General features: G+C 62.2%; 1 protein-coding gene across 1 annotated transcript; it reads right to left on the bottom strand.

The window, feature by feature from the left end:
- Positions 1 to 2,583: 2,583 nt before the first annotated feature.
- FASN (fatty acid synthase) lies at positions 2,584 to 21,520 on the bottom strand. Its single transcript, XM_027517867.1, has 42 exons — positions 21,192 to 21,520; positions 19,189 to 19,326; positions 18,266 to 18,418; positions 16,743 to 16,916; positions 16,303 to 16,503; positions 16,067 to 16,189; positions 15,866 to 15,981; positions 15,641 to 15,775; positions 14,495 to 14,957; positions 14,209 to 14,396; positions 13,922 to 14,111; positions 13,224 to 13,318; positions 12,950 to 13,084; positions 12,641 to 12,844; positions 12,418 to 12,533; positions 12,009 to 12,181; positions 11,737 to 11,928; positions 11,575 to 11,655; positions 11,271 to 11,459; positions 10,931 to 11,110; positions 10,650 to 10,853; positions 9,760 to 10,064; positions 9,064 to 9,456; positions 8,816 to 8,980; positions 8,579 to 8,697; positions 8,344 to 8,498; positions 7,990 to 8,193; positions 7,681 to 7,831; positions 7,417 to 7,595; positions 7,207 to 7,326; positions 6,889 to 7,011; positions 6,540 to 6,763; positions 6,254 to 6,455; positions 5,977 to 6,128; positions 5,775 to 5,866; positions 5,424 to 5,575; positions 5,096 to 5,338; positions 4,573 to 4,761; positions 4,124 to 4,354; positions 3,812 to 4,032; positions 3,634 to 3,732; positions 2,584 to 3,549 (listed from the first exon to the last, which is right to left on the bottom strand). The coding sequence occupies exons 2-42, from the start codon at positions 19,313 to 19,315 to the stop codon at positions 3,160 to 3,162; spliced, it is 7,548 nt and encodes a 2,515-aa protein (XP_027373668.1). The 5' UTR covers positions 19,316 to 19,326; positions 21,192 to 21,520; the 3' UTR covers positions 2,584 to 3,159.
- Positions 21,521 to 22,527: the final 1,007 nt, after the last annotated feature.

The following is a 22,527-nucleotide window of genomic DNA, read 5'->3' as shown; positions in this document are numbered from 1 at the left end:
ACATACATATATATAATTTTTTAACAGCTTTATTGAGATAGAATAGTTTAAAACTGCATATAAGGTGACAATGAAATAAGTTTTCTAAAATTTTTATTTTTGGTTGCACTGGGTCTTCATTGATGAGCGTGGGCTTTCTCTAGTGTTGGGGTGTGGGGGCTACTCTAGTTGCAGGGGCTCCTCTTGTTGCAGAGCATGGGCGCTAGAGTGCACAGGCTTCAGTAGTTGTGGTTTCTGGGCTCCAGAGCACAGGCTCAGTAGATGTGGTGGATTGGCTTAGCTGCTCCATGGCATGAGAGATCCTCCCAGATCAGCAATCAAAACTGTCTCCTGCACTGGCAGGCAGATTCTTTACCACTGAGCCATCAAGGAAGCTCTACAACTGGGTTTTGAATATTGATCTTCTCTCCTGCAATCTTCCTAAATGCACCCATGAGTTCTAGCAGATTTGTAGATGTCATCAGCTTTTCTACAAAAACAATGACGTCATCTGCAAATAGGGGAAGTTTCATTTCTTCCTTTCTAATCCATATGCCTTCGATTTCCTTTCTTGGGTTTACTGAACTGGGCTGAACTTCCAATACAGTGTTGAGTAGAAGCAGTGAGACGGGAAATCTGTTTTGTTCCTGATTTTGGACAATATATCATCTTTCACCATTAAGTATGATATTAGATGTATGCTTTTCATAGAAATCTTTTATCAGGTTGAGGAAGTTTCCTTCTATTCCTAGGTGGCTGCGAGTTTTTCTCATAAATGGTTTTGTATTCTGTACATCTGCATTCAATAGATGTTTTCTACACCCATTGAGATAAAAAATTTTTTAAATTAATATGGTGAGTTATATTGATTGAATTTTGAATGTTAAACCAGCCTTGCATTCTTAGGAAAATCCCATTTTGTCTTAACATTATACTATGATTCTAATTGCTAAAATTATTTTTAGAGTTTTTGCATATATGTTCATGATAGATATTGGTATTTTCTTATATTTTGTCAGGTTTGGGTATCAAAGGTAAATGTTGGCCTTACAGAAGAGTTGTAAATTATCCCCTTGATGTGGGCTGAATTGGGTCCTCCGCTCCCCCACTCAAGTTTAATGTGACTGTCTTTGGAGGTGAGGCCTAGCAGGAAATGAAGAGGTTAAATGAAGTCATAAGAGTGGGGTCCTGCTACGATAGGATGGATGTCCTTACAAGAGGGAATGACACTAGGGCTTGTGCTTACTCTGCCAAAGGACATAGCAGGGCAAAAAGGCAGCGCTCACCAGGAACCAACTTGGCAGGAACCTTAATTTTGGACTTTCCAGTATCTAGAACTGTGAGAAAACAAATTCCCGTTGTGTGAGCCTACGGTATTTTGTTATGGCGCCTGAAAGGCTAGGACACCCCAAAGTGTTTTATATAAGTTGAATTCTTTTGATATTATTGAGGCTGGTTTCCTTTCCAAAATTCTGAAAGTCTGAATAGAACTGGTGGTAGAATTTGTTATTCAGGCCTCGAACTTTCTTTGTGGAAAGATTTCTAAAAACAAATTTATTTTCAATAGATGGAGGATTTTTCAGGTTGTCTATTTCTTCTTGCCTTTGTTTTGCATGGAATTTGTTCATTTTCAAGTTGTCCAGTTATTTGACAAAGTCATTTGTAATATCCATTAGCCTTTTTTGGGCCATATTATGCAGCACATAGGCTCTTAGTTCCCAGACCACGGTTTGAATCCACACGCCTTGCTGTAGCACAGACGCTTAACCTCTGGACCACTGCAAAATCCTTAGCCTTTTAATATATGTATAGTCTTAGTTGAGTCACCTGCCATTTCTGATAGAAGTCTAGCAGGGGGCCTACTCCCCCTGCCCAATTTAGTCCTGGCTCACTGCAGGGCCCATCTCTCTCCCTGTTCCAGCTCACCTCTGTTGGCCCAGAAGCCTCCAGCCCAGCGGGTCCACCTCCTCCCTTGGCTTGGAGGGACTCAAGCCTTCCCCAGGGCCTCCCTGTCCCTCTTACTCCCTTTCATCCAGACGTCATTCCTCCTAAACCTGTGTGGACAGGGAGGCCTGGCGTGCTACAGTTCATGGGGTTGCAGAGTCAGACACAACTGAGCGACTGAACTGAAACCTGTGTGTCAGTGACAGTCAGTCTTCTGCTGGACTTGGCCAGTTAAGCAAACACTCATCTAAGTGTTGCTGTGAAGGTATCCGGTCCATGCGGTGCAAGTCTACAAGCAGGTGACTTCAAGTAAAAATTACTCTCAATAATGTGGGTGGGCATCCTGCACTCAGTTGAGGCCAAGGAAAGAAAACCCAAGGTTTCCCTGAGGGAGAAGGAATTCTGGCAAGGCTACCCTAGGTGGGGGGGTCCTCAATTATGCCAGCCCATCATCAGACTGCCTACCTGTCCCCTCCTGGTCAAGTTTCCTTGATCGAGGGCCCCTTCCCTGGAGGTGTCCAGCCTGTTTTCTGGAGCCAGGTATCACCCCTCCACACACACACACTCCTGCGGGAAGCAGAGGGTGGTACTCCCTGGGGCGCCAGGACAGTGGAGGCTCACAGAGCTGATCAGCAGGCAGGATGAAAGGATGCCCAGACGCCAGAGCGAAGGAGAGATTTAATCATGGGAGACAACATCTTTACCAGGTTCGTGAAAAATGAAACAGAGTACAGACACGGTTCTTTACACAGACAATTACAGTAAATTTCAAAACCCACGCAGCAATTTGAACCTTATTTCTTGAAAAACGAACACAGACAAATAGGGTGGGTGCCCAGCGCCCAGGGCTGCTCCGCGCGACCTCCGGCATCATGGGGCCCTGGGCCCGGCTCCCGCGTGCGCCAGCTTCACAGGTGGACCGACCAGCGTCTCCCCTCCCCACCCTCCGCCCCCCATGGCGACGCAATAAATAGGAGAATCCAAACAGAAAAACGACAACCACACCAGTGCAGCAGAGCCCGTGCGGTTCTGGAAGCTCGGCCCGGCTAGTGGCTCAGCCGACTCTTCACAGACCAGGCAGGTCTCCGAGTCGGCGGCGCGGGTCTCGGCCCTGCGCCCAGGGAAGCCGCGGGGTGGGCTGTGTGCGTGTGCGTGGGGGTGCTGGTCCCATGGGCGCCTGCACGCGGGGTGCGGTGCCAGGGTCGGCAGGTGGGAGGCGGGGGGCGGGCCGGTGGCCTAGCCCTCCCGCACGCTGACGCGCGGCTCGGCCAGGGAGCTGTGAATAATACTAAGGATGGACTCCAGGCCGCTGCCCTCCAGCAGCGTGCGGTGGTCGCCCTCGATGATGTGTACAGACACCTTGCCGTCGCACACCTGGGACAGATTGTAGTCGGCGCCCAGGCCCTCCTGGTAGGCGCTGCCCATCTTGGCGCGCAGCAGCGTCACGTTGCCGTGGTAGGTAGCCCGCGGCGTGTACTCCTCCGCAGCGCGCAGCTTGTGGTAGAAGGAACGCGCAGCAAAGCTGAGCGCGTGCCGGTCCAGGCCCGCGTGGCTCTGCACGATCAGCTCGACGGTGGCTGCCACACGCGCCTCCAGATCCCCGAGGGGCAGGAGGGCCTCCAGCACCTGTAGGACAGGACAGTGAGCGAGCAGCGCCGGGGGCGGGGGCGGGGGCATCGGGAGGCCGGGCCCCACGCCGGGTCGACTCACTCTACTATGCTCCGCCTTCGTGAACTGCTGCATGAAGAAGCACATGGCCTCGGCCTCGGCCTCTGCCTCGCAGCCGGGGTTCAGCTTGGCCCGGTAGCTCTGCAAAGGGAGGAAGAGCTGTTGCAGTGGCAGGTACAAGGGGCTGGGCCTGCGGACTCCCGTCCGCTGCCGCCCTCACCTGAGTGTAGGCCATCACGAAGGTGTGCGAGCCGTCAAACAGGAAGAGGCTGTTGTTCGTGGGGCCAGCGTTCTGCTGGGCCTGCAGCTGTGAGCACATCTCGAAAGCCACGCAGGCCCCGTAGGAGTAGCCAGCGATGCGGTAGGGCCCCTCTGGCTGCACTTGCCTGATGCACTCGATGTAGTAGGTGGCCAGGCTCTGGATGCTGTCCAGGGGTGCCGCTGCGGGCACAGCATAAGGCTTAGCCCTCGTCTGCAGGTGCCTTGCCATCCCCAACTCCCTGGGGGGCAGCCCCGTAGGCCCCTGACATACCTCCTGTACACTGTAGGCCATAGGTGGGGATGCTGAGCTTGGCGGCCAGGCTGTGGAACACGGTGGTGGAGCCCTCGATGGGGTGCACCAGGAACAGGGGCCGCTCGGAGCTCTGCACCGAGTTGAGCCGTGTCAAGGTCGGGCCCTCGGGGTTCACCAGCAGGGTGCTCAGGTTCAGCTGGGTCTGCGACTGGGCAGGGCTGCCGAATTTGGGTGTGGAGTCCGTCAGCTCTGTGAAGAGGGGCAGATACCAGGGATGATACCATAGGGTCCCCTGCCACAAACACACAGACATGCACACCCGTCGGCCACGGGTGGCCAGGGCAGATGGGTGGGGGCGCCCAAGGAGGCCTCTCAGGAAGGGGCCAGATGGACAAGCCCTGACCTGCTCGGAGGCCAAGAGCCCTGAGGGGACAGTGCTGCTTTGGGGACACCCCCTCCATACCTACCATCAGCTGTGCCAGCCTGCGCGGAAATCTCCTGCAGCTTGTGGATTGTGAGCTGCCGGATTTCCCGCATGGACAGCAGCAGGTTGTGCTCACGCTCCAGCATCTGGCGCACCTCCACGCCCATGAGTGAGTCGAGGCCAAGGTCTGAAAGCGAGCTGTCCAGGTTGACGGTGGCCAAGTCACGGATGCCTGGGGGGTGGGGAGGCAGCTCAGTTGGCAACGCGGGAGGGGTCCTGGGTGGGTATTGTACCCTGGACATGAGTTTGAGTAAACTCCAGGAGTTGGTGACGGACAGGGAGGCCTGGCATGCTGCGATTCACGGGGTCGCAAAGAGTCGGACAAGACTGAGCGACTGAACTGAACAGATGGTACCATGGGACCCACAGCCCCCACCCAACTCTGCACAGACCACCTATGCCTCTCCCTCCATGAGCAAGCCCAGCACGCCCCCCTTTGCAGCCTGGGAGACCAGACTCGGGAGACGAGTGTCTACCGGTGGCGAGGGGGCAGGGTGCTGCCTCACCCAGGATGTGAGTCACAGCCTTCACGAGGTCCTGGTGGCTGCCGCTGGGGCCACGGGATGTAGCCTTCTCTGCCAACACAAAGCTGCTCAGGACGGGGTGGGGCTGGTTCAGGAAGAGGTCTAGAACCTCCATGCAGGAGGTGATGCGCTGGGGCAGCGTCCCGCCGATGGCTTTGTCTTTAGTGCCCTTCAGCTCCATGAGGAGGCCCACGTCAGCAATCGCACCCCACTGCACGGCGAGGCCTGTGGGTGGGCAGTGGCGCTGTGGTGAGTCGGGGTAGTTATGAGGGTGGGACCGCACCAATCGGGGAGTGGCAGGTGGGCCCACCTGGGAGGCCGTCGTGCCGACGCTTCTCACATATGCGCTCCATGGTGGAGTTGGCGAACCCGTAGTTGGTCTGGCCGGCATTGCCACGCCCGCAGCTCACGGAGGAGAAGACCACGAAGTAGTCCAGCTCTGGGCATGCCTCCCGGGTCACCCTGTGGGTTCTTAAGTCACCCCCAGCCGGATTCCCCAGCCCCCCGGCTGTCATGCCCAGGACTCCTGCTTACCCGCCAAACCGCCTCCCCTTCCCTGGACCTGTGGTCAGACCCCAGCGGAGGCCCATGGCCAGGTCTCTGGACACCAGTGCAAGGGCTGTGCAGGGAGAAGGCGGGAGAGGAGAAGGGAGGAGCCCACCTGTCCAAGTTCAGGGTGCCATTGTACTTGGGCTTGTTGACGTCCTGGAAGAACTCAGGGGTCTGGTTATCCAGCATGGCATCTCTCAGGACCTGGGGTGAGGGGATCTTAGCACCTGCCTCGGCCCCAGGCCTTTGGAGGGCTTCTTAGGAGGGGCCCTTCCCTGGGCAGCTGGCTCCAGCCCCTCTAAAGCCGTCCTCACCACGGCCAGGTTGAAGATGCCTCCCACGGGCCCAAGCTGGGCGGCCTCAGTGATAAGGCTCCGGGTGCCATCCAGTGCGCTGACGTCGCTGGTGGACACCAGGACCTGCACACCCTGGCGTCTCCACTCGTGGACCTGCCTGGCTTGGTAGCCTGTGGGACAGACAGTGGGAGGGGATGGGCAAATGAAGGTCTGGTCCCAAGCCTAGGTGCCCTGAGAGCACCATAAAGGGGTCTGAAGGAGGCTCTTCCCACTGCCCCACCCTCAGGCCACTCACCTGTGCGGATCCCAGAGCGGGAGGTCAGCACCAGCTTCTGGGCCCCTCGCTCCACGAGCCAGTGGGCCAGCTCTAGGCCAAAGCCACCCAGGCCCCCAGTGATGATGTAGCTCTTGTGGGCTGGGCAGAAGGTCTTGCACAAGGCCACCATCTGGGTGGGTTTGGTCCCGTGCAGCACCGCCTCCTGCTCTTCCTCACGTACCTGCAGCCCAAGCAGGGCCCCTGTTCACGCACTGCTGGCAGGGGCCAGGGCTGGGGCCAGAGACCCCCAGGGCCCCCCACTCACCTGAATGACCACTTTGCCGATGTGTTTGCCCTGGGCCATGTAGCGGAAGGCGTCCTCCGCCTGGGTCCTGGGGAACACTGTTCGCTTGAGGGGCTGCACCACACCCTCCCGGATGCCCGCCTTCAGCAGTGTCGACACTTCCTGCCACATGGTGTTGTTTTCTTCAAAGAGAGAGTCCAGTAGGATCCCGTGGAAAGTCACGTTCTTCAGGAAGATGGCCATGCCTGGACAGGTGGGCAGGCGGGGGGCCTCACCACATAGCCCACAGCCTACCACCCTGCAGACCCCCACTCTGCCCAACAGCCCCCTGCCCACCCAGCCACCCACCAGGCCTGCCGCCCCATCTCACCCAGGGGGTGGTTTTTGGAAAGGTCAAATTTGCCAATTTCCAGGAATCGACCGTGCTGGGCCAGGCACCGCACACTGGCCTGAAGCTTCTCTTCCGCCAGGGAGTTGAGGACCAGGTCAGCACCTTGGGATGGGGGGCAAGCCGGGTCCCCATAGTGAAGGTCACAGCCCGGCCAACCTGACATGAGTCTGAAGGTCTAGACCCTGTCCCAGCATGGGCCAGCGTCTCCTCCAGCTTGGCTGGTGAGTGGGGGATGGGAGGAGGAGGGGGCTGAGGATACAGGCGGATGGTGGGTGGTGAGTGATGGGGACCACTCACCCTTCCCGGCTGTGTGCCACAGCACATGCTGCTCAAAGGATGTGTCCCGGGAGTTGGCAAAGCTGGTTTCGTTGAGCTGGGGGAACCTGGACTGGAGGTATGCCCGCTTTTCGGCTGACCCTGGCAGAGAGAGGCACACCTGGTGAGTCTGGGCTTTAGCAGTGCTGCCAGGCAGACAATCCTGGGCTCTGGGAAGGGTTGGAGGCTTACCCACAGTGGTGAAAACACGGCAGCCCAGGCTGAGGGCGATGGCGATGGCAGCCTGGCCTACGCCGCCGGAGCCCGAGTGAATGAGCACCGTCTCGCCTGGCTGCATGCGCCCGCGGACCATCAGCGCGTAGTAGGCTGTGCTGTAGACAACGGGCACCGAGGCGGCCTCCTCCAGGGTCCTAAGGGCACAGTGCAGGGGTCAGCTCTGGCCTGATGCCCGGCCACGTCCATGTCGGGCCCCAGGTCCCAGCCCTGGTGACTCACCAGTTGGAAGGCACGTCCCACAGGAAGCTCTGAGGCACCAGAGTGGAGGTGGCCAGGCCTTCGGCGGGTACCAGCCCCATCACACGCTTCCCGCTGGCATCTCGGCCAGAGAACTCCATGCCTAGCAGGCAGTTCCGAGAGGCCCAATTTCCTGGGGGCAGATGGCGGGTGAGTGAGCCCCTGACCTCACTGGGAGGAGCCTCCCAGGTTCCTGAGCACTGTTGGGTGAGGACCCTTCTCGTCCCAGGCCCCGGCCCCGGGGTGGGGGGGGGTCTTTGTTCTGGTCCCCCTACCGTGGGCTGCCTGTACCTGGGATGGCGTCGGGGGACAGCTTGCCCGTGGCCAGCATGATGTCGCGGAAGTTGAGGGAGGCATAATAGATGGTGCAGAACTGGAAGCCAGGGGCCGTGGGCTGGCTGTGGCGCAGAGGGGAGCAGACCCAGCGGATGGAAGACAGGTCCCCTCGGGTGAGGACATTTATGAAGGCATGCTCTGTCTGCTCCTCGGGCTTGTCTAGGGGGTGACAGAAAGTGGAGCCCCTAGGATCGCATGTGGCCCTGGCCTGGAGCAGGGCTTCCAGCCAGAGTCCTCTTGCCCTCTCCTCAGTCCACCCAGCTGGGAGGCGAGGAACCCGGAGGAGCAGGGCAGTCCCGGGGGGCTCACCTTGTTCCAGTGGGAAGTGGCGGAACGCTCCCCAGGCCCCATCACGGTAGACATTCATCACCAGGTCACTCTGGAGCACCTTCTGCAGCTCCAAGGACTTCGGGTCTGTCTCAGGGATGGGGGACGTGCTGTTGAGGTTAGACACCAGGACGCACCTGTGGGCAGCCAGACAGGTGAGGGGAGGCTGTGGTTGGGTCCCGGGGGCAAGGGGCACGTAGCACAGTGGGCATCTCACCGAATCCGGTGCCCGTCAGGCTCTTTCCGGAGACAGTTCACCAAGCCCACGACCCCTGAGGTGGTGCAGCCAACAGCCATGAGCCATACGGGCCGGGAGGAGGAATCGGCCAGGATGTTCTGTAGAAGGATGAAGGAAGGGTTGACGAGGGAAGGGTTGCCTGATGGGGGGGATTCCCCCAGGTCCCGACACTGGAGCCGGGTCAGCCTGGCCTGGTAGGGGCTGGGAAGGACTGACCTTCAGGGAGTCGACCCACTGGAAGCTGGTGTCCTCCACAGGCAGGAAGATTGGGCTGTCAAGCGGGGCCAGCCGGCGGCACAGGAAGAGCACCGAGCCGTAGAAGGACTTCTTCAGGGCCACCAGGTGCAGGGACGCACCAGCAAACAGGCGCTCCCACTCATCCTGTGAGTTGAGGGGGTCAGGGCTCTGCAGCCTCCCGGTCCCGCCCCCCAGCCCCATCCACCCAATCCCGGCTCCGCCTGTACCTGGCTCAGGAGGTGCCGTTGGCCTTGTTGTGGCTCAGGGCAAGTGAGGAAGGTGACAGTCTCTCCCAAGGGGTGTCCTCTGAGCAGCGTGTGCAGCAACAGGAAGCCTCCCTCCTTGAGGGCAGCCACCATATTGCCGACAGCCGTGGCCGGGTCACCGAGGCTGGCTAAGGCATAGTTGCACACCACGAGGTTGGCCCCACCCAGGTTGCTGGGGGCCGGGTCCGAGGGGTCCCACTGGCCCTGGGTTATATCGAGCTGCTGCAACTTGGCCTGGGCAGCCTCCAGGGCCTGGGGGTGGCGGTCAGTGGCTGTGTAGTCCAGCTCCAGCAGGGGCTGGGTGTTGAGCAGCGTGGGGATGCGGGAATACAGTTGGCCGTCACCAGCTAGCACCTGGGATGGAATAGCTTCTTGGATCAGCTGCCCCTGGGCAGGCGTCCCCCCACCTCAGCTGGGTGTTTCCCAGAAAGGCCCACCCACCGATTCTGCAGAGGTCATTGGCCAGTGCTGCCCTGCCCACCACACCCCTGGAACCAGTCCCTTCAGTGCCCCCTTCCCCTTCGGTGTCCGGGCAGCCTCAGCTCCATCTTGAGTTGGGCGACCTCACGTCTGAGAGGCCCCAGCCCTCCCTTAGGTTCGGGACTGCCGATATCTGAGTCCTTGAGCACTGGGCCTGCGGCTGCGCGGGACGCCCACCTCCACCACCTTCATCTTGAGGCTGGTCATGTTCTCCAGGGCAGTGTCCACGCACGCCTTGAGTGCTGGGGAGTTGAGGAGCCCACTGAGCAGGGGGTCATCACACAGCAGGGCTCTCTCCTGGGCTAGGATCTGGCCCATCTCCATCTGTAAGTTCCCGTTGAGTTGCAGCTGGCAGGCGGTGGCCAGCAGCCGAGGCAGGCCTTGCTGTGGGGCCTCCTGGGGAGCCTGGGCACCATCCAGCCCAGGAACCACCATCTTTATCCCCTGCTGGGCCACCCTGGTCTGCAGTGCCTGTGCCAGCCCTGGGGAGGGGAGAGTCACATGTCAGGGAAGAGCCTCAGCTGGGCTGGGGTTCCTGAAGCTCCCCCGACCAGGAACTAGTGACTGCTTGAAACAGAACCCACTACCTGGTTCTGCCCACTGACGGAAGATAGAGGGATGGAGTGGACTGTCCAGTCCTCCAGGGCTGGAAACTGGCACTGACCATTGGTACACTAGGTGGGCAAAGGGCAGCCCTGCCCCCATGCAGGTGTGAGCCCCAGAGTATGGGTTCCCCAGAGGATGGGTTCCATGCTTTGCCGGCCCTGGCTGCCCCTCCCCAGCTCCCCCCACCATCCCGCACCCCTCAGCTTGGGCATGAGCCCTGGGTAGAGGGTGGTCTCACGCCTGTGCAGCTGGCTGGTGGTACAGACAAGAGGGGCGAAATCTGTCACCTCTCTGCCAAGGCCCCCTCTGAAGACATCAGCTCCAGGTAGGGGGAAGCCAGGGGCACTCACAGGGGAAGGCAGAGGTAGACCCCACACGTAGGAGAGGCTATGATGGGATAACGGGGCCCGGGAACTGGGAGCTGGGCCCCGGGATGAGGGTGGTGGGTGCAAAAGACTCACCCACACACAGCTGCAGCTCCTCCTGCAGGGCCAGGTTCCCAGCCAGGCACCCAGTCTCCACGTGCGGTGTGAAGCAGAACTTCTCCAGGATGGGCACCAGCTGCTCCTGCTGATGCCGGGGGGCCACCGAGGTGTGGATCCTCGAGATGTAGATGCCGCCAGCCACCGTGGTGTCCAGACACCTGTTTATTACCACGTCGGCCACTGTGGGGACACGCTGGGTGAGGGTGGGCAGGGCCTGGCACGGGGAGGCACGTGTGTGGGGCCAGGGCAGGGCTGACCTTGTGTCTTGTCCTGCAGCGTGTACAGCTTCTGCTGGTGGGTAGCCGGGTGGATGTAGATGGCGGTGATGCGTGTGGGCAGGCGCAGGCCGCGCTTGCTCGGGGCCAGGATAGACATCTGCAGCATGGTGTCCATGAAGGTCACCCAGTTGTCCTTCCAGAGCAGCTGGCCTGTGTTGCCTGGGGAGAAAGGGGCTGTCGGTTTGGCCAGGCTAGGTCTCTTCCTGCCGTGGGCCCTCTCCTCTGTGTGCCCCAACCTGGGGGGACCCCTCGTGGCCCCCTCACACCAGGCAGCAGGGGTTGGCCCCAAAACACAAAGTGGGACCTCCCTTGTACGTACCTTCGGAGCTGGCCTCAAGGATACCCTGGAAGTAGGGGCCGTAGTTGAAGCCCTGCAGCTGCAGCTCCTTGTATACATCACCACGGCACAGGTGGATGGCAGTTGTGGGGTCCACGGGGGTCGCAGGGTCCGGGCCATACCGGTTGTCAAAGAGCTTGGGGTTGGGATCTTCCCACTGGTATACCTTCCCTGTGGGCAGGGATGGCAGAAGGGCCTGAGTGAGGGCAGGGCTGAGCCGGTAGCTAAGGTCTACCCAGAGACCCCCAGCAGGGACCCTGCAGCCCGGTCCAGGGCCCCTGCTCACCGCTCGCGATCAGGTTGCCATTCTCAGACACCTCAAAGGTACAGGAAGCTTCCAGAAGCCGCACTTCCAGGAGCACAATCCCTGTGGGCAGCAGGGGCAGAGGTCAGCTGCAGGGGTCGGCAGCTGGCCCTCCCACCCCATAGCTTGAGCCACCTTCCTCACCTGTCTTCGGCAGGATGACAGCCTGGTGCAGCGTCACGTCCTCGAATACTACAGGCGTGTGCTCCATGTTCTGGTCCAGGGCTCGGGCCAGTGTCTTCCAGACCAGGCACAGGTAGCCAGTGCCCGGGAAGATGATGCGACCGTCGATGCAGTGATCCACCAGATAGTGGTCAGGGGACTCGGGGTTGATGTCTGTGGGGCCTGGGCCTTAGTGCCACCGCTGTGGAGGAAGCCACCCCGCCCCCCTGCCCGCCTGCATTGCAAGGACTCACCGATCTTATAGATGGTGGCAGAGGAGCTACTGGAACCACTGGGGAAGTCCTCAGCAGTGGGCACATCCCAGGTCTGGCTGTGGTCCCACTTGATGTGGGGGGAAATGAGGGGGGTGCCCCGGGGAGCTGGGAACTCCACAGGTGGGAACAGCCCGTTGGGGTTGACGTCAATGCTGGAAGGTGCAAAAGGGGAAATGTGACTGCCCTGTCACACCCACTGCTGACCCACGGTCAACCCACCTCCCCTAAGACCTCAGAGACGCCTGAGACAGGGTGGGGTGGGGGGCATGCCAAGGGTGTGGAAGTGGCCCAGCACCCAGAGGTCTGCTTCCTGGGGACCATCTCAAGGCCGCCCGGTGGCCTGGCTGGGGAGGAGCCTCCCAGGGTTGAGCAGGGAGAGCGGCCGCACCCGGTCAGGTAGAGCTGGCCCACGTTGCTGAGGAAGAACTCTAGGTTGTCCCTGTGGTCCTTCTTCATCAGGGGGATGATGGTGCAGCTGGACTTGAGGCCTCTCTTCAGGACGGCCTGCAGAGGCAGAGGCGGGCTGGGCCTCCCCCTGGCCAGTTCCCACTGGCCCCCCGCTCAGCCCCCCGCGCCCGGCCAGCCCGCCGGCCCTGCAGGACTACGCATACCTGCAGCAGGGCATGGGGTGCGATCTCCAGCACCACGGCGTCCTCGGGCACGTGCCACAGCGCCTCCTGGAACAGCACGGGGCTCACCAGGTTGTTCACGTTGTACTCGGCCGAGAAGGTGCGGGCCAGGCTCTCCTGCCACTGGGTCTCGGGGATGGAAGTGCTGAGCCAGCGTGGGGAACGCGGCTGGGGCTCCCGGATCACCTAGGCGGAGGGCCGGGCGGGGTCAGCCTGAGGGAGCTGGGGCCTGCCTTCCCCGCCTGTCCTCAGGGAGGGCCCCCGCCACACAGCGCGGGGACAGCCACCCACCTTCTTGAGCTGCTGAAGCAGCATGGGGGCGATACCGTCCATGAAGTAGGAGTGGAACGCCATGCCGCCCGTCCGCACCTCCTTGGCGAACACGCCCTCCTGCTTCAGCTGCTGCACGAACTCCAACATGGAGGCCTGGGGGGAGCGCAGACGGGGAGGGACGGGGGCGCTGACGGCAGTCCGGGTCCGGGCCAGTGCCGGGCTCCCTGCGCAGAGCACGCTCTGCGGGGGTGAAAGGGGACTTGGGGACGAGGCCTTGCCTCCCAGGGCCCACCTGAGGTCCCGAGATGGTCACGGTGTCGATGCAGTTGTGGCAGGCAGGCACGATGCCAGGGGGGCAGCGCTGCTTACACTCCTCCCAGGTCAAGCCTGGGAGCAGAAGAGAGCCTCAAAGGGTGGCATGGGGAGCAGGCACCCCCACACAGCCCTCCCCAGGGAGGGGAATGCTGCCCGGGTGGCCCTAATGACAGCTGCCGAGCGGCACCTTTACGAGGCAGTTTCATCCCTGCCGTTGTCTGGTCTCAGGCGGAGGTGTCATTAATACCGTCCTACAGGTGGGAGCCAGTTTCGGGTCCCACGCCTGGCCTACCAGAGAGGGCTTTGGCCTCACTCTCCCAACAGCCCCTCCGGCTCTCTCTGGTCTCCTCCCGTCCCCACCCCTGCCTGTCCCAAGTGTGAGCAGGCCCACTCCGCCTGCAGCATCCCCCCCAGGGGTTCATGTGAAAATCACGCTGGCCTCTACTGACACCCATGGGCAAGTATGCCGGGCTCCAAGGCCATCCGGGGCATAGCGGGGCAGGCTGTCAGGGTTGTTCTCACCCTGCGGTGAGGACAGTGGCTGGTGAGCTGCCCCCAGGCCCTGGCCTCTGCCCAGCGCCAACACAGAAAGGTGCCAGTACAGATGACCCCCTCCTATGGAGACCCTCAGGCCCAGGGGTGGAGCGCGACAGGGGAGCAGAGGGCAGTGCCTACCTACAGCCGCCATGGCCCCGGGCGGGATGTTGGCCTCCTTGATGCACTGGCCTCTCCAGTAGGCAGAGAGGATGGCCTCCTCCTGAGAGATGCAGCCGTCGGCATAGCCACAGGCCACCTCACCCAGGGAGTGCCCGATGATGCCGTCGGGCTGAAGGCCCATGGAGGTCAGCAGGTCTATGAGCGCGATCTGGGGGTGGGGTGGGAACAGGATGGGTCATGCCAGTCTCGGGGACCCCAGGCTCACCACCCTGCCAGCCGGCTCACCCCAGACCCCAGGGGCACACCTGGATGGCAGTGAGGCTCACGAAGGAGATGACCATGTCATCAAAGATGGCCTCGTCCGTGCTCAACAACAGCTGTGACACCTGCAGTCCCAGAGGCTTCACGGCCTCATCCGAGCGCAGGATGGAGTCGCGGAAGCGGCTCAGACGCATCAGGCTCAGCCCCATCCCGCGCCACTGTGTGCCCATACCTGTCCCGGAGGGAGATGTCAGGGCAGCGCCGTGCAGTCCCAGCCCATGCGGCCCTCGGGGATGACCTGAGGTGGGGCGGGGTGGGGTCGGGGCTCACCGGAGCAGATGAACCAGAGTGGGCGCTTGCCGGCCAGCACCTGCTGCACCTCCTGGCTGCCCCCCTGGCTGCCCAGCACGGCGTAGCCACGGAAGGGCATGGCTGCTGGGGAGGGGGCCGCGATGTCATTGAGCATGCTCACGAAGGCCAGGTTCTGGCTGTGCTGGAGGCCTAGCTCCAGCAGACCCTGCACACCCTCCAGGGTGCGCCCACTGGCCCGCAGCAGACGGGGCAGGGCGGCATGTGGGGTAGGCGGTGGCAGTGGCTGGGAGTTGGGCTGGAGGATGACGTGCACGTTGGAGCCACCGAAGCCAAAGGAGTTGATGCCCACGTTGCCCCCGAGGACGGGCAGGGGCCGGTCCACAACCTGCAGCCGCCCATCCTGCAGTGCTGGGATCTTGGGGTTTGGGTTGTGGAAGTGCAGGTTGGGGGCCCAGAGCCCGTGCTCCAGGGACAGCAGCACCTGTGGGTGCCTCGCGGTCAGCAGGACGGCCGGCCCTGGGCTCCCTGCCCCTGCTGGTCGGGATGGGCTTCAGGTACATCCCCTCCTGAGGACCCTCTGTGTCACCCCAGAGGCCCTGCCCGCTGCAAGCAATTTCGTTCTCCCCCAAAGCTCGCCCTGCCCCAGTGCAGCGGTCTGGTGACCAAGCCACATGCTCTGTCTCCTCTCAGCCCTAGGCCTCACCTGGGGCCCTGCCACCTCCCAGCCTCATTGGCTGTGGATCTAGACAAAGGCTCCTCAGCCATTCCCCACCCCATCTCCCAAGCTAAGAGCTGCAGACAGGTGGCTATGGTGGCCCAGGGAGCTGAGACCACCAGGAAGCTCCCATCATACTCAGAAGCTCAACCAGTAGTGACCTGGGTCCTCCAAGCTACCAGCTGGTCAGGAGGCCACAGGGAGAGCGAGCCTGGAGACACGGGCTGCCCTGTTGCTTCTGCTCCCTCTGGCTGGCCCCTTGGGGAGCAAGTGCTGGGTAAAATGTCTGGCCCTGTGAAGCCAGGCAGGGGCTGGCCACATGCTGGCGGCCTGCTCTCCGGGCCTCAGTTGACCCATATCCCACAGAACAGCCGGGAGGGACCCTCCCCCAGCAGGCTATAAGACGCTGACGGGGCAGGGACAAGATGGCCCTAGACTCGCCTGCCTACCTTGGCCAGCGCCGCGAGCCCTGAGGCGGGCTCCGGATGTCCCATGTTCGACTTGGTGGACCCAATCCGCAGGGGGCTCTGGCGGGTGCCACACAGGGCTTGCACGATGCCGTTTAGCTCCTGGGGGTCGCCCACCTATGGGGAACTCAGGGAGGTCAGGACCCCGCCCTGGTGCTTCTCTGGCGTGGGACGTGGGATATGAGCAGGGCCAGGCAGGGGTCTCACCTTGGTACCGGTGCCATGGGCTTCAACGTACTCCAGGGTCTCCGGGTCCAGCCCGGCCGGCTTATACAGGGAGCTGATGAGCTGCTCCTGTGCCTCTCCGGAGGGGAAGGTGACGCCTGGGGGCGGGTCCAGGCCTCAGCACCCCCAGCCCCGCCCGACTACCCGTAGCCCCACCCTCGCCTGCCCCAGGCCAGCTCCCACCTTTCTCTTTGCAGCCATCCGTGTTGGTGCCAGCGTTGAGGATGGTGGCGTACACCCGTCGGGCCAGGGACTTCTTGGTCAGAAGGATGGCCATCACAGCCTCTGCACGGCAGTAGCCATTCCCTGGGGGCGGAGGGCACTTCAGGCTCATGAGCTCAGGGAAGGGCTCAGGGGCTGGTGCCGGATAGAATCGAGGGTGGAGGCACTGCCCGGGGCCCCATGCCCACTGCTCTCACCTGATGCATCGAAGGACTTGCAGGTGCCCTCGGGGCTAAGCATGCCCAGCTTCATGAACTGCACCGAGGTGTTGGGCTTCAGCAGGATGTTCACGCCGCCGACAATGGCCATGGCACACTCCCCTCTCTGGATGGCCTGGTAGGCCCTCTGCAGGGCCAGCAGGCTGGAGGAGCATGCCGTGTCCAGGGTGATGCTGGGCCCTGCAGGCAAGGACACAATGCAGCCGTGGGACCGCCTCCCCACCCTATACCTTGGGGCTCTGACAGCTCTACTGAGTGCTCTCCACGTGGAACCCACACCACCAGGACCTTGTTCCTGCTGGCCTTCCTAGGGGAGGTGTGGTCAGAGTCTGGAAGGGTCTCAGCTGTCATCCGGCCCCTGCCCGCCTCCCCCCACCCCAGGCCCGAGTCAGAAACAAAAGGGCTGTGTGGGCACCCACCTTTGAAGTCAAAGAAGAAGGAGAGGCGGTTGGCCAACATGGCACGCTGGCAGCCCACCATGCTGTAGCCCACGAGGGTCTCAGGGTCTCGGCTCAGAGCCTCTGAAGCCTCAGAGCCACTCACACCCACCCAGACACCGGTGTTCGTCCCCCGAATGGAAGCTGGGTTGATGCCTGTAGGAGGCAGAAGTCAAACCTGCAGCTGTGCTGTGCCCAGCCTGCTGTTGAGCTCTGGGAGGTGAGGCGTCTCCCCTTGGCCTCTCTGGCTGGGGTGACTGGGTGCATGCTAAGTCGCTTCAGTCATGTCCAACTCTGCAACCCTATGGACTGTAGCCTCCCAGGCACTTCTGTCCATGGGATTCTCCAGACAAGAATACTGGAGTGGGTTGCCGTTCCCATCTCCACGGGATCGAACCCAGGGTTCGATCCTACGTTGCAGGGGAGAGGAGGCTCCACCTCGCCTGACTCTAGAGTGGCTGGGGAGTCAGAGAAGAGACAGTGGAGCCAGAGTGGGGTGGCTGGCCCAGGTAGGGTTGACAACAGATAACCAGGTCACAGGAAACTGGGGCCCGGGGGACAGGCGGGGTGCCAGATGGGGCTCCAGTCTCTGGGTCAGGCAGAGGCCAGAGACAGCTGGAGGTGGGGACAGAGGACAGCACTGTCCCCAGGCTACTCCCCTGGGCACTGGTACTGCTGGCAGGGTCTGATGAGCCCTGAGAGCAGCCTGCCTTGGGCGGGCCAAGATAAGAAGACAGAGAGAGACAAAAGCCGAGTGTCCAGGCTTGGGAAGGAGGGAGGGACACTGGCCAGCCCCTGGAGAGCAGCATCCAAGGTCTCCGGCTGGGGCCTGGGCAGTGGGAAGGCCTCCGCCTCCCCGCCCCTCCCCCCAGGCAGTGCCTGTCCAGGACCCTGTCACACTCAAGGGTCAACCCCAGGGGCTACTTAGCATCTGCTGCAGGACAAGAGACCTGTAAGGCCAGGGTACCCGCCCTGCAAACCACAGGTGGCAGTAGGCAGGTCCTGGGTTCCCCTGTGGCCCACCTGCTGAGGGGCCTCACCCCCATGGCCAGCCTTCCCTCTCCCACTCAGCACAATTTCCATGTTCCCCAGTGTCCCTGGGACAAGTCTGTGCCCTTGAAGCACTTTTCCAAGGCTAGGCACAACCCAGCAGAGGGGAGTGGAGGGTGAGAGTCCTGGGGCCAGATCCTGCCTCCTGCTCTGCCTGGCACCTGGTGTCCTGCCCTCGCCTCCAAGATCAGCCACGCAATGGGGAGTGAGGAAACTGGGGTGACAGGACATGTCTGGGATTCCTCTGGTGTGCAGTTGTGAAACCTGAGCTGCCTGAGGCCCACACCTCCCCACCTCGTCGGCCCCAGCCCAGGGCTCCGCTCCCTCCTCAGCACCTTCTGTTCTGGATGTTTTGTTATGAACACACGATGCTTTTAGAAGCAAAAAGGGAGGTTTTCAAGAAGGGCAGCAGGAAACTTGGGGACTGGCCCTCTGCAGCCCCCCAGATGGCCCACCTGCATCCACAATGGCCTCGTAGGTGACCTCCAGCAGCAAGCGGAGCTGGGGGTCCATATTGTGTGCCTGCTTGGGGTGGACCCCGAAGAAGGAAGCGTCAAACCGGGACAGGTCCTTCAGCTTGCCTGACCGCCGAGGCAGGCCATATAGTCCTAGGGAACACACACAGGTGGAGAAATCAGTCATAGGACATCATAGCCCTGAGTGATTGACTGGGGGGGAGTCCCGGCTGCAACAGGGAGCTGAAGCTCCCTGGGATGGGTGGGCCCACTTCTGAAGGGGACCCTTGGGCCGGGGGGAACCTCATGGGTGATGGCCCCAGAGCAGAGCAGAGCACTGTAGCGGGCAGCGCTGCCTCCTCCCACCTGCCACTGTCCTGACCTGGCTGAAGACCTTCTGCCTGGCCCCATCCCGGCCTGGCAGCTAAGGCCAGCCAGGCTCTGCCACACTGACTCATATCCTGTAGATCAGGTGGAGCCGCTCTGCGGGAGAATCTACTGGGCGTGAGGGAGTCAAACCAGCTTCCCGGGGGAGCCTGATGTCTTATCTGACCGCCTGGGACAGCACGTGGGCAGGCAGTGGCTGGCTGGAGGTGTTCACCCACCTGGTCTTGCCCTGGCTCCACCCTAAGCAATGGCCCTGGTCTGTGAAAGGGGCAAAGGCTATGCCCAGAGAACTCCAGACTCCCACAGGCTGGAGTTCAGTCCCTAGCCCACTGGCCAGAGGTCCCACGTTCCCCTAGCCCAGAGCCTTCTGGTACCGTCTCCAGAAAGAAGCTATAACACGGCCTCACCTTAGGTGACTGTTGGCTCTGCCAGTGGGACCGGAGTGCAGGCCCTCCCTGGTAACCCGGGAGATTGTGTCCACAGAAGGGGTGAGAAAAGAACCTCTCAAGTAGGCGGGGAGCCCCAGGCTCGCTTACCGGCCTTCCACCGCCTGTCATCATCTGTCACCATGTCCACACCGCCAATGAGATTGGCCCAGAACTCCTCCAGGTTCTCCGACTCAGGCAGCTTCCCAGACATGCCAGTGATCACCACCTCCTCCATGGCTGCTCTCTCTGCAAGGAGGGTGGCATGGGGGCCCGGACACCAGTCAGCCTGGGCCCCAGCACTGCCAGTCCACAGCCTCGCTGGAGACCCAGCTGCTTCCCAACCCTGGCTTCATGAACTCCCTCCTCCATCTGGCCCGCTCAAGGGTCTGAGAACAGCAGCTCAGAAAGCCCTGCAACAAAGATCCACATGGCCAGCTCTGGGGCTGTGCACCCGCTGGAACGTTTTGTGAAGGGTATGTATGGTGGTTGGGAAAGGGGAGTCCCCACTCTGGTCCAGCCTGCCAACACCTCGCATTGGGCTCTCTGGGCATTGGCCTTGGCCTGGGGTGACCCCACCACAGCCCTGCTGCAGGAGACTCAGGAGGGGGCCCCATGGTGGGAGGCAGGGCCCAAACCCTTCTGAGGAAGGGACTGCCTGGCCGTCAGCCTGTTAAGAGGTAGCCCAGGGAATTTAGTAGGCGAAGGAGAAAGGGCAAATGTGGGGGTGGGAAGAAGTGCCCACACTGACTAGCTGGCTCTGCGCTCAGTATCTCGAGCTGCCCTCCAGGCCAGAACCACAGCTTGGTCTCCTCAACAGTGCCAAGGCCTGGCGGGGCTCTGGGGAAAAATTGGTCCCTGTCCCACAGTGGGCAGCCCCAGCCTGTACGGCCCCTCCAGCAGGCTCCAACCTGGAGAACCACTCTCTCAGCTGCCAGGCAAGCACTACCCAGACCCACACATCTGCACAGGTCGAGGCCTCAGGACTGCGCTTGCCTACTGTGCAGCCTGCCTGTCCATCCAGACCCAGGTCTCCCAGCACCAACGGGGGAACCTAGTCTACCCTGAGCCTGTGGGCCCTGGATGGGGCTCCTGTCTGAGGAAGGGGGCAAGGCCAAGGTTGGTCCTGCAAACTTCCACCAAGGCTCCAGGGCCTTATGGCGCCGATGACTGGTGAACTCGCCAACTACTGGCCCTTTAGGGTTTCTCTGAGCATGGGAAAGTAGGAGTGGAGAGAGCGTCTTCCTTGGGTGGCCTGATCGCCCCGGCGTTCCGGCAGAGGGAGCCCCCTCCCCCAGCGCTGAATAAAGAGCCCTTTGCCGGCCCAGAAGCACCAGCTCCCGGGGCGGCTGCTTCTCCAGAAAGCGCCCGCTCTGTTCTCCCCCTACTTGCTATTCACGCGGAGTCCGGCGGGACGAGGCAAAAGGGTGGAGACCCCTGCGGCGCTGGCGAAACTGCGCGCGCCGCCGTGAGGTTGCACCCGGCAGGAGTGGCTCTCCCCCCAGAACTCTGGGGGCTCCAAATGGAGCCCACGTGGTGGAGGAGCCGACCTTATACGGCCCTGCGCCTCCTCCATCCACCTCCCTCCCCTCTTCTCAGGCCCTCCGGTCGGCCGAGACGGCTATCCTGCACCCGGAGGCATGGGGATGCCGTGGGTGGAGGGGCTCGGCGGCCAAGCCGGAAAAGGAGGCCCTCGAGGGTGTGGCGGCTGGGGGCTCCAACAGGCCCTCGAGGGTCCGCAGCCGCCCGGCCCAGTCCAAGACCAAAATGGCTGTTCGCGGCGTTCCCGGGCGTCCGCCCCTCGCTATCCGCCCACCTGCCTCGCTGGGCTTAGGCATGGCGCGAGGGCCCTTTGCCGCCTAGCCTCGGGCGTCTCGTGGGGCTCGAACATCCAGACCGGAGGCTCGGACGCCGAGACCAGGGCAGGCTGTGTGAGATGAGCCCTCACCATCAGCGCGCCGAACCATGCGCACCCAAGGCCAGAGGATGCGGGCCGGCGGCGCCCGCTCGAGCCCGGCCGCCTTGCTCCCGCCCCAGCCCCCGATCCAGTCTGGCCCCAGGACCGGGTTCCCGACTCGCAACTTCCGACCCCGGCCCGGCCTGGCCGCTTGTACCTGGTCTGGGCGCGGGCGGCTGTGCGAACGGCTGAGGGAGAGCGAGGATGGAGTGTGCGGTGGAGGAGAGGCCGCTACTGTCTCTCTGGCTCCCTCTAGGCCCGCGCCGGCGCTATTTAACCGCGGCCGTCCCCGTGCGGACACGCCACATGGGCTGACAGCTTGGCTGCGCCGCCCAGGCCAATGAGCGTCGGGGCTGCGCCCCGGGACAAGGCGCGCCGCCGCCAGTGGGGTGATGCGGCGCGCCGCCGCCGGGAGCCGGGACCCTGCGCGGGGGCGCGCCCAGGGGGCGCCGGGTTGGGGGCCCCGGACTCGGGGGGCTCTGGGGCGGGGCACGGTGTCACCCCCGCCCCCCAACTTCCGTTCCGTGCTCCACGCCTCCCGGGGCCGCCCCCACCTCCGGGATCGCGGGGGCCACGTGTGCACGGCGCGCGGTGGAAACGGAACGGGGCGTACTTGGGTCACTCTGGGGGTCATACTGGGGCCACACTGGGGGCTAGACGGACCCCCAGGCGTTCGAATTGACGGCCAGCATCCGGGCTGAGCGGAGCCGGGCCGGGGGCGTGGCTCTCTGCAGCCGCAGCCAATCGGGGGCCCGAGGCGTGCGCGCTGGCCCAATGGCGCCCCTCGAGTGGGCGTTGCTAGGTGATAGGGTGATGGGCCGGGTGGCCCCGGGCTCTGCGCGGGCCGCGCGCGGTCATTGACCCGGCCGAGGGTGCCCCGTGCGGGGTTACTGTCGGTCACCGCAGCGCAGCGCCCCGGGTCCTTCCTGCCTTGCCGCCGAAATTCGCGGGGCGAGTGCGGGAACCCGGGGGACGCTCCGAGGCCTGCAGGGGCCTTCCGCAGACGGCCGCGGGGACCGGGAGCGGCCATCTGGCGAGCGGGTTCTGCACGGACACCTCTTGGCGTGGCTTGAACAAAGGAGTCTCCCTGGGCAGAGGCACTCGCGCTCGCACGTGGCCACTCTCACCCACCGGCACGCACACGAACCGATGGAAGTGCGTCTCTCCTCGCCCGCACACCCTCCTTCTGTAATTCCCGTCCTCAAATGTTTATCCATTTTATACACACACACAAAAATCCTTGACTTTCCAGACTGAAAACAACACGGATCGGGAATCACGTGAGCCCAGGAAGGACTGACTGGTGGCCAGGCCCTGCACGGCCCTTACTATCTCCTGGGACCACTGATAGACCCTTGGGAGGTCAGAAAAGCCCTGGCAGAGGTGCCTGGCCGATTCCTCTTGTAATCAAACGCTGCTGCTCTCCTCCCCTGCCTCCGTGCAACGGCTCTTGTCTTGCTCTCAGCAACTGAAGACTGTGGAGCATGGCACTG

Source organism: Bos indicus x Bos taurus, chromosome 19, assembly GCF_003369695.1.
Source record: "Bos indicus x Bos taurus breed Angus x Brahman F1 hybrid chromosome 19, Bos_hybrid_MaternalHap_v2.0, whole genome shotgun sequence".
NCBI lineage: Eukaryota > Metazoa > Chordata > Mammalia > Artiodactyla > Bovidae > Bos > Bos indicus x Bos taurus.
The sequence above is the reverse complement of the archived record's forward strand: the minus strand, read 5'-3'. Positions and strand labels throughout refer to the sequence as shown.

What these genes read in the sequence shown, in the direction of transcription:
- FASN (XM_027517867.1), bottom strand. Translation starts at nt 19,315, where the DNA reads ATGGAGGAGGTGGTGATCACTGGCATGTCTGGGAAGCTGCCTGAGTCG. An exon ending in TGGGACGTGCCTTCCAACTG is followed by an intron (nt 7,596 to 7,680) that starts GTGAGTCACCAG and finishes CTGTGCCCTTAG; the next exon opens with GACCCTGGAGGAGGCCGCCT. An exon ending in GCATCTTCAACCTGGCCGTG is followed by an intron (nt 5,867 to 5,976) that starts GTGAGGACGGCT and finishes CCCTCACCCCAG; the next exon opens with GTCCTGAGAGATGCCATGCT.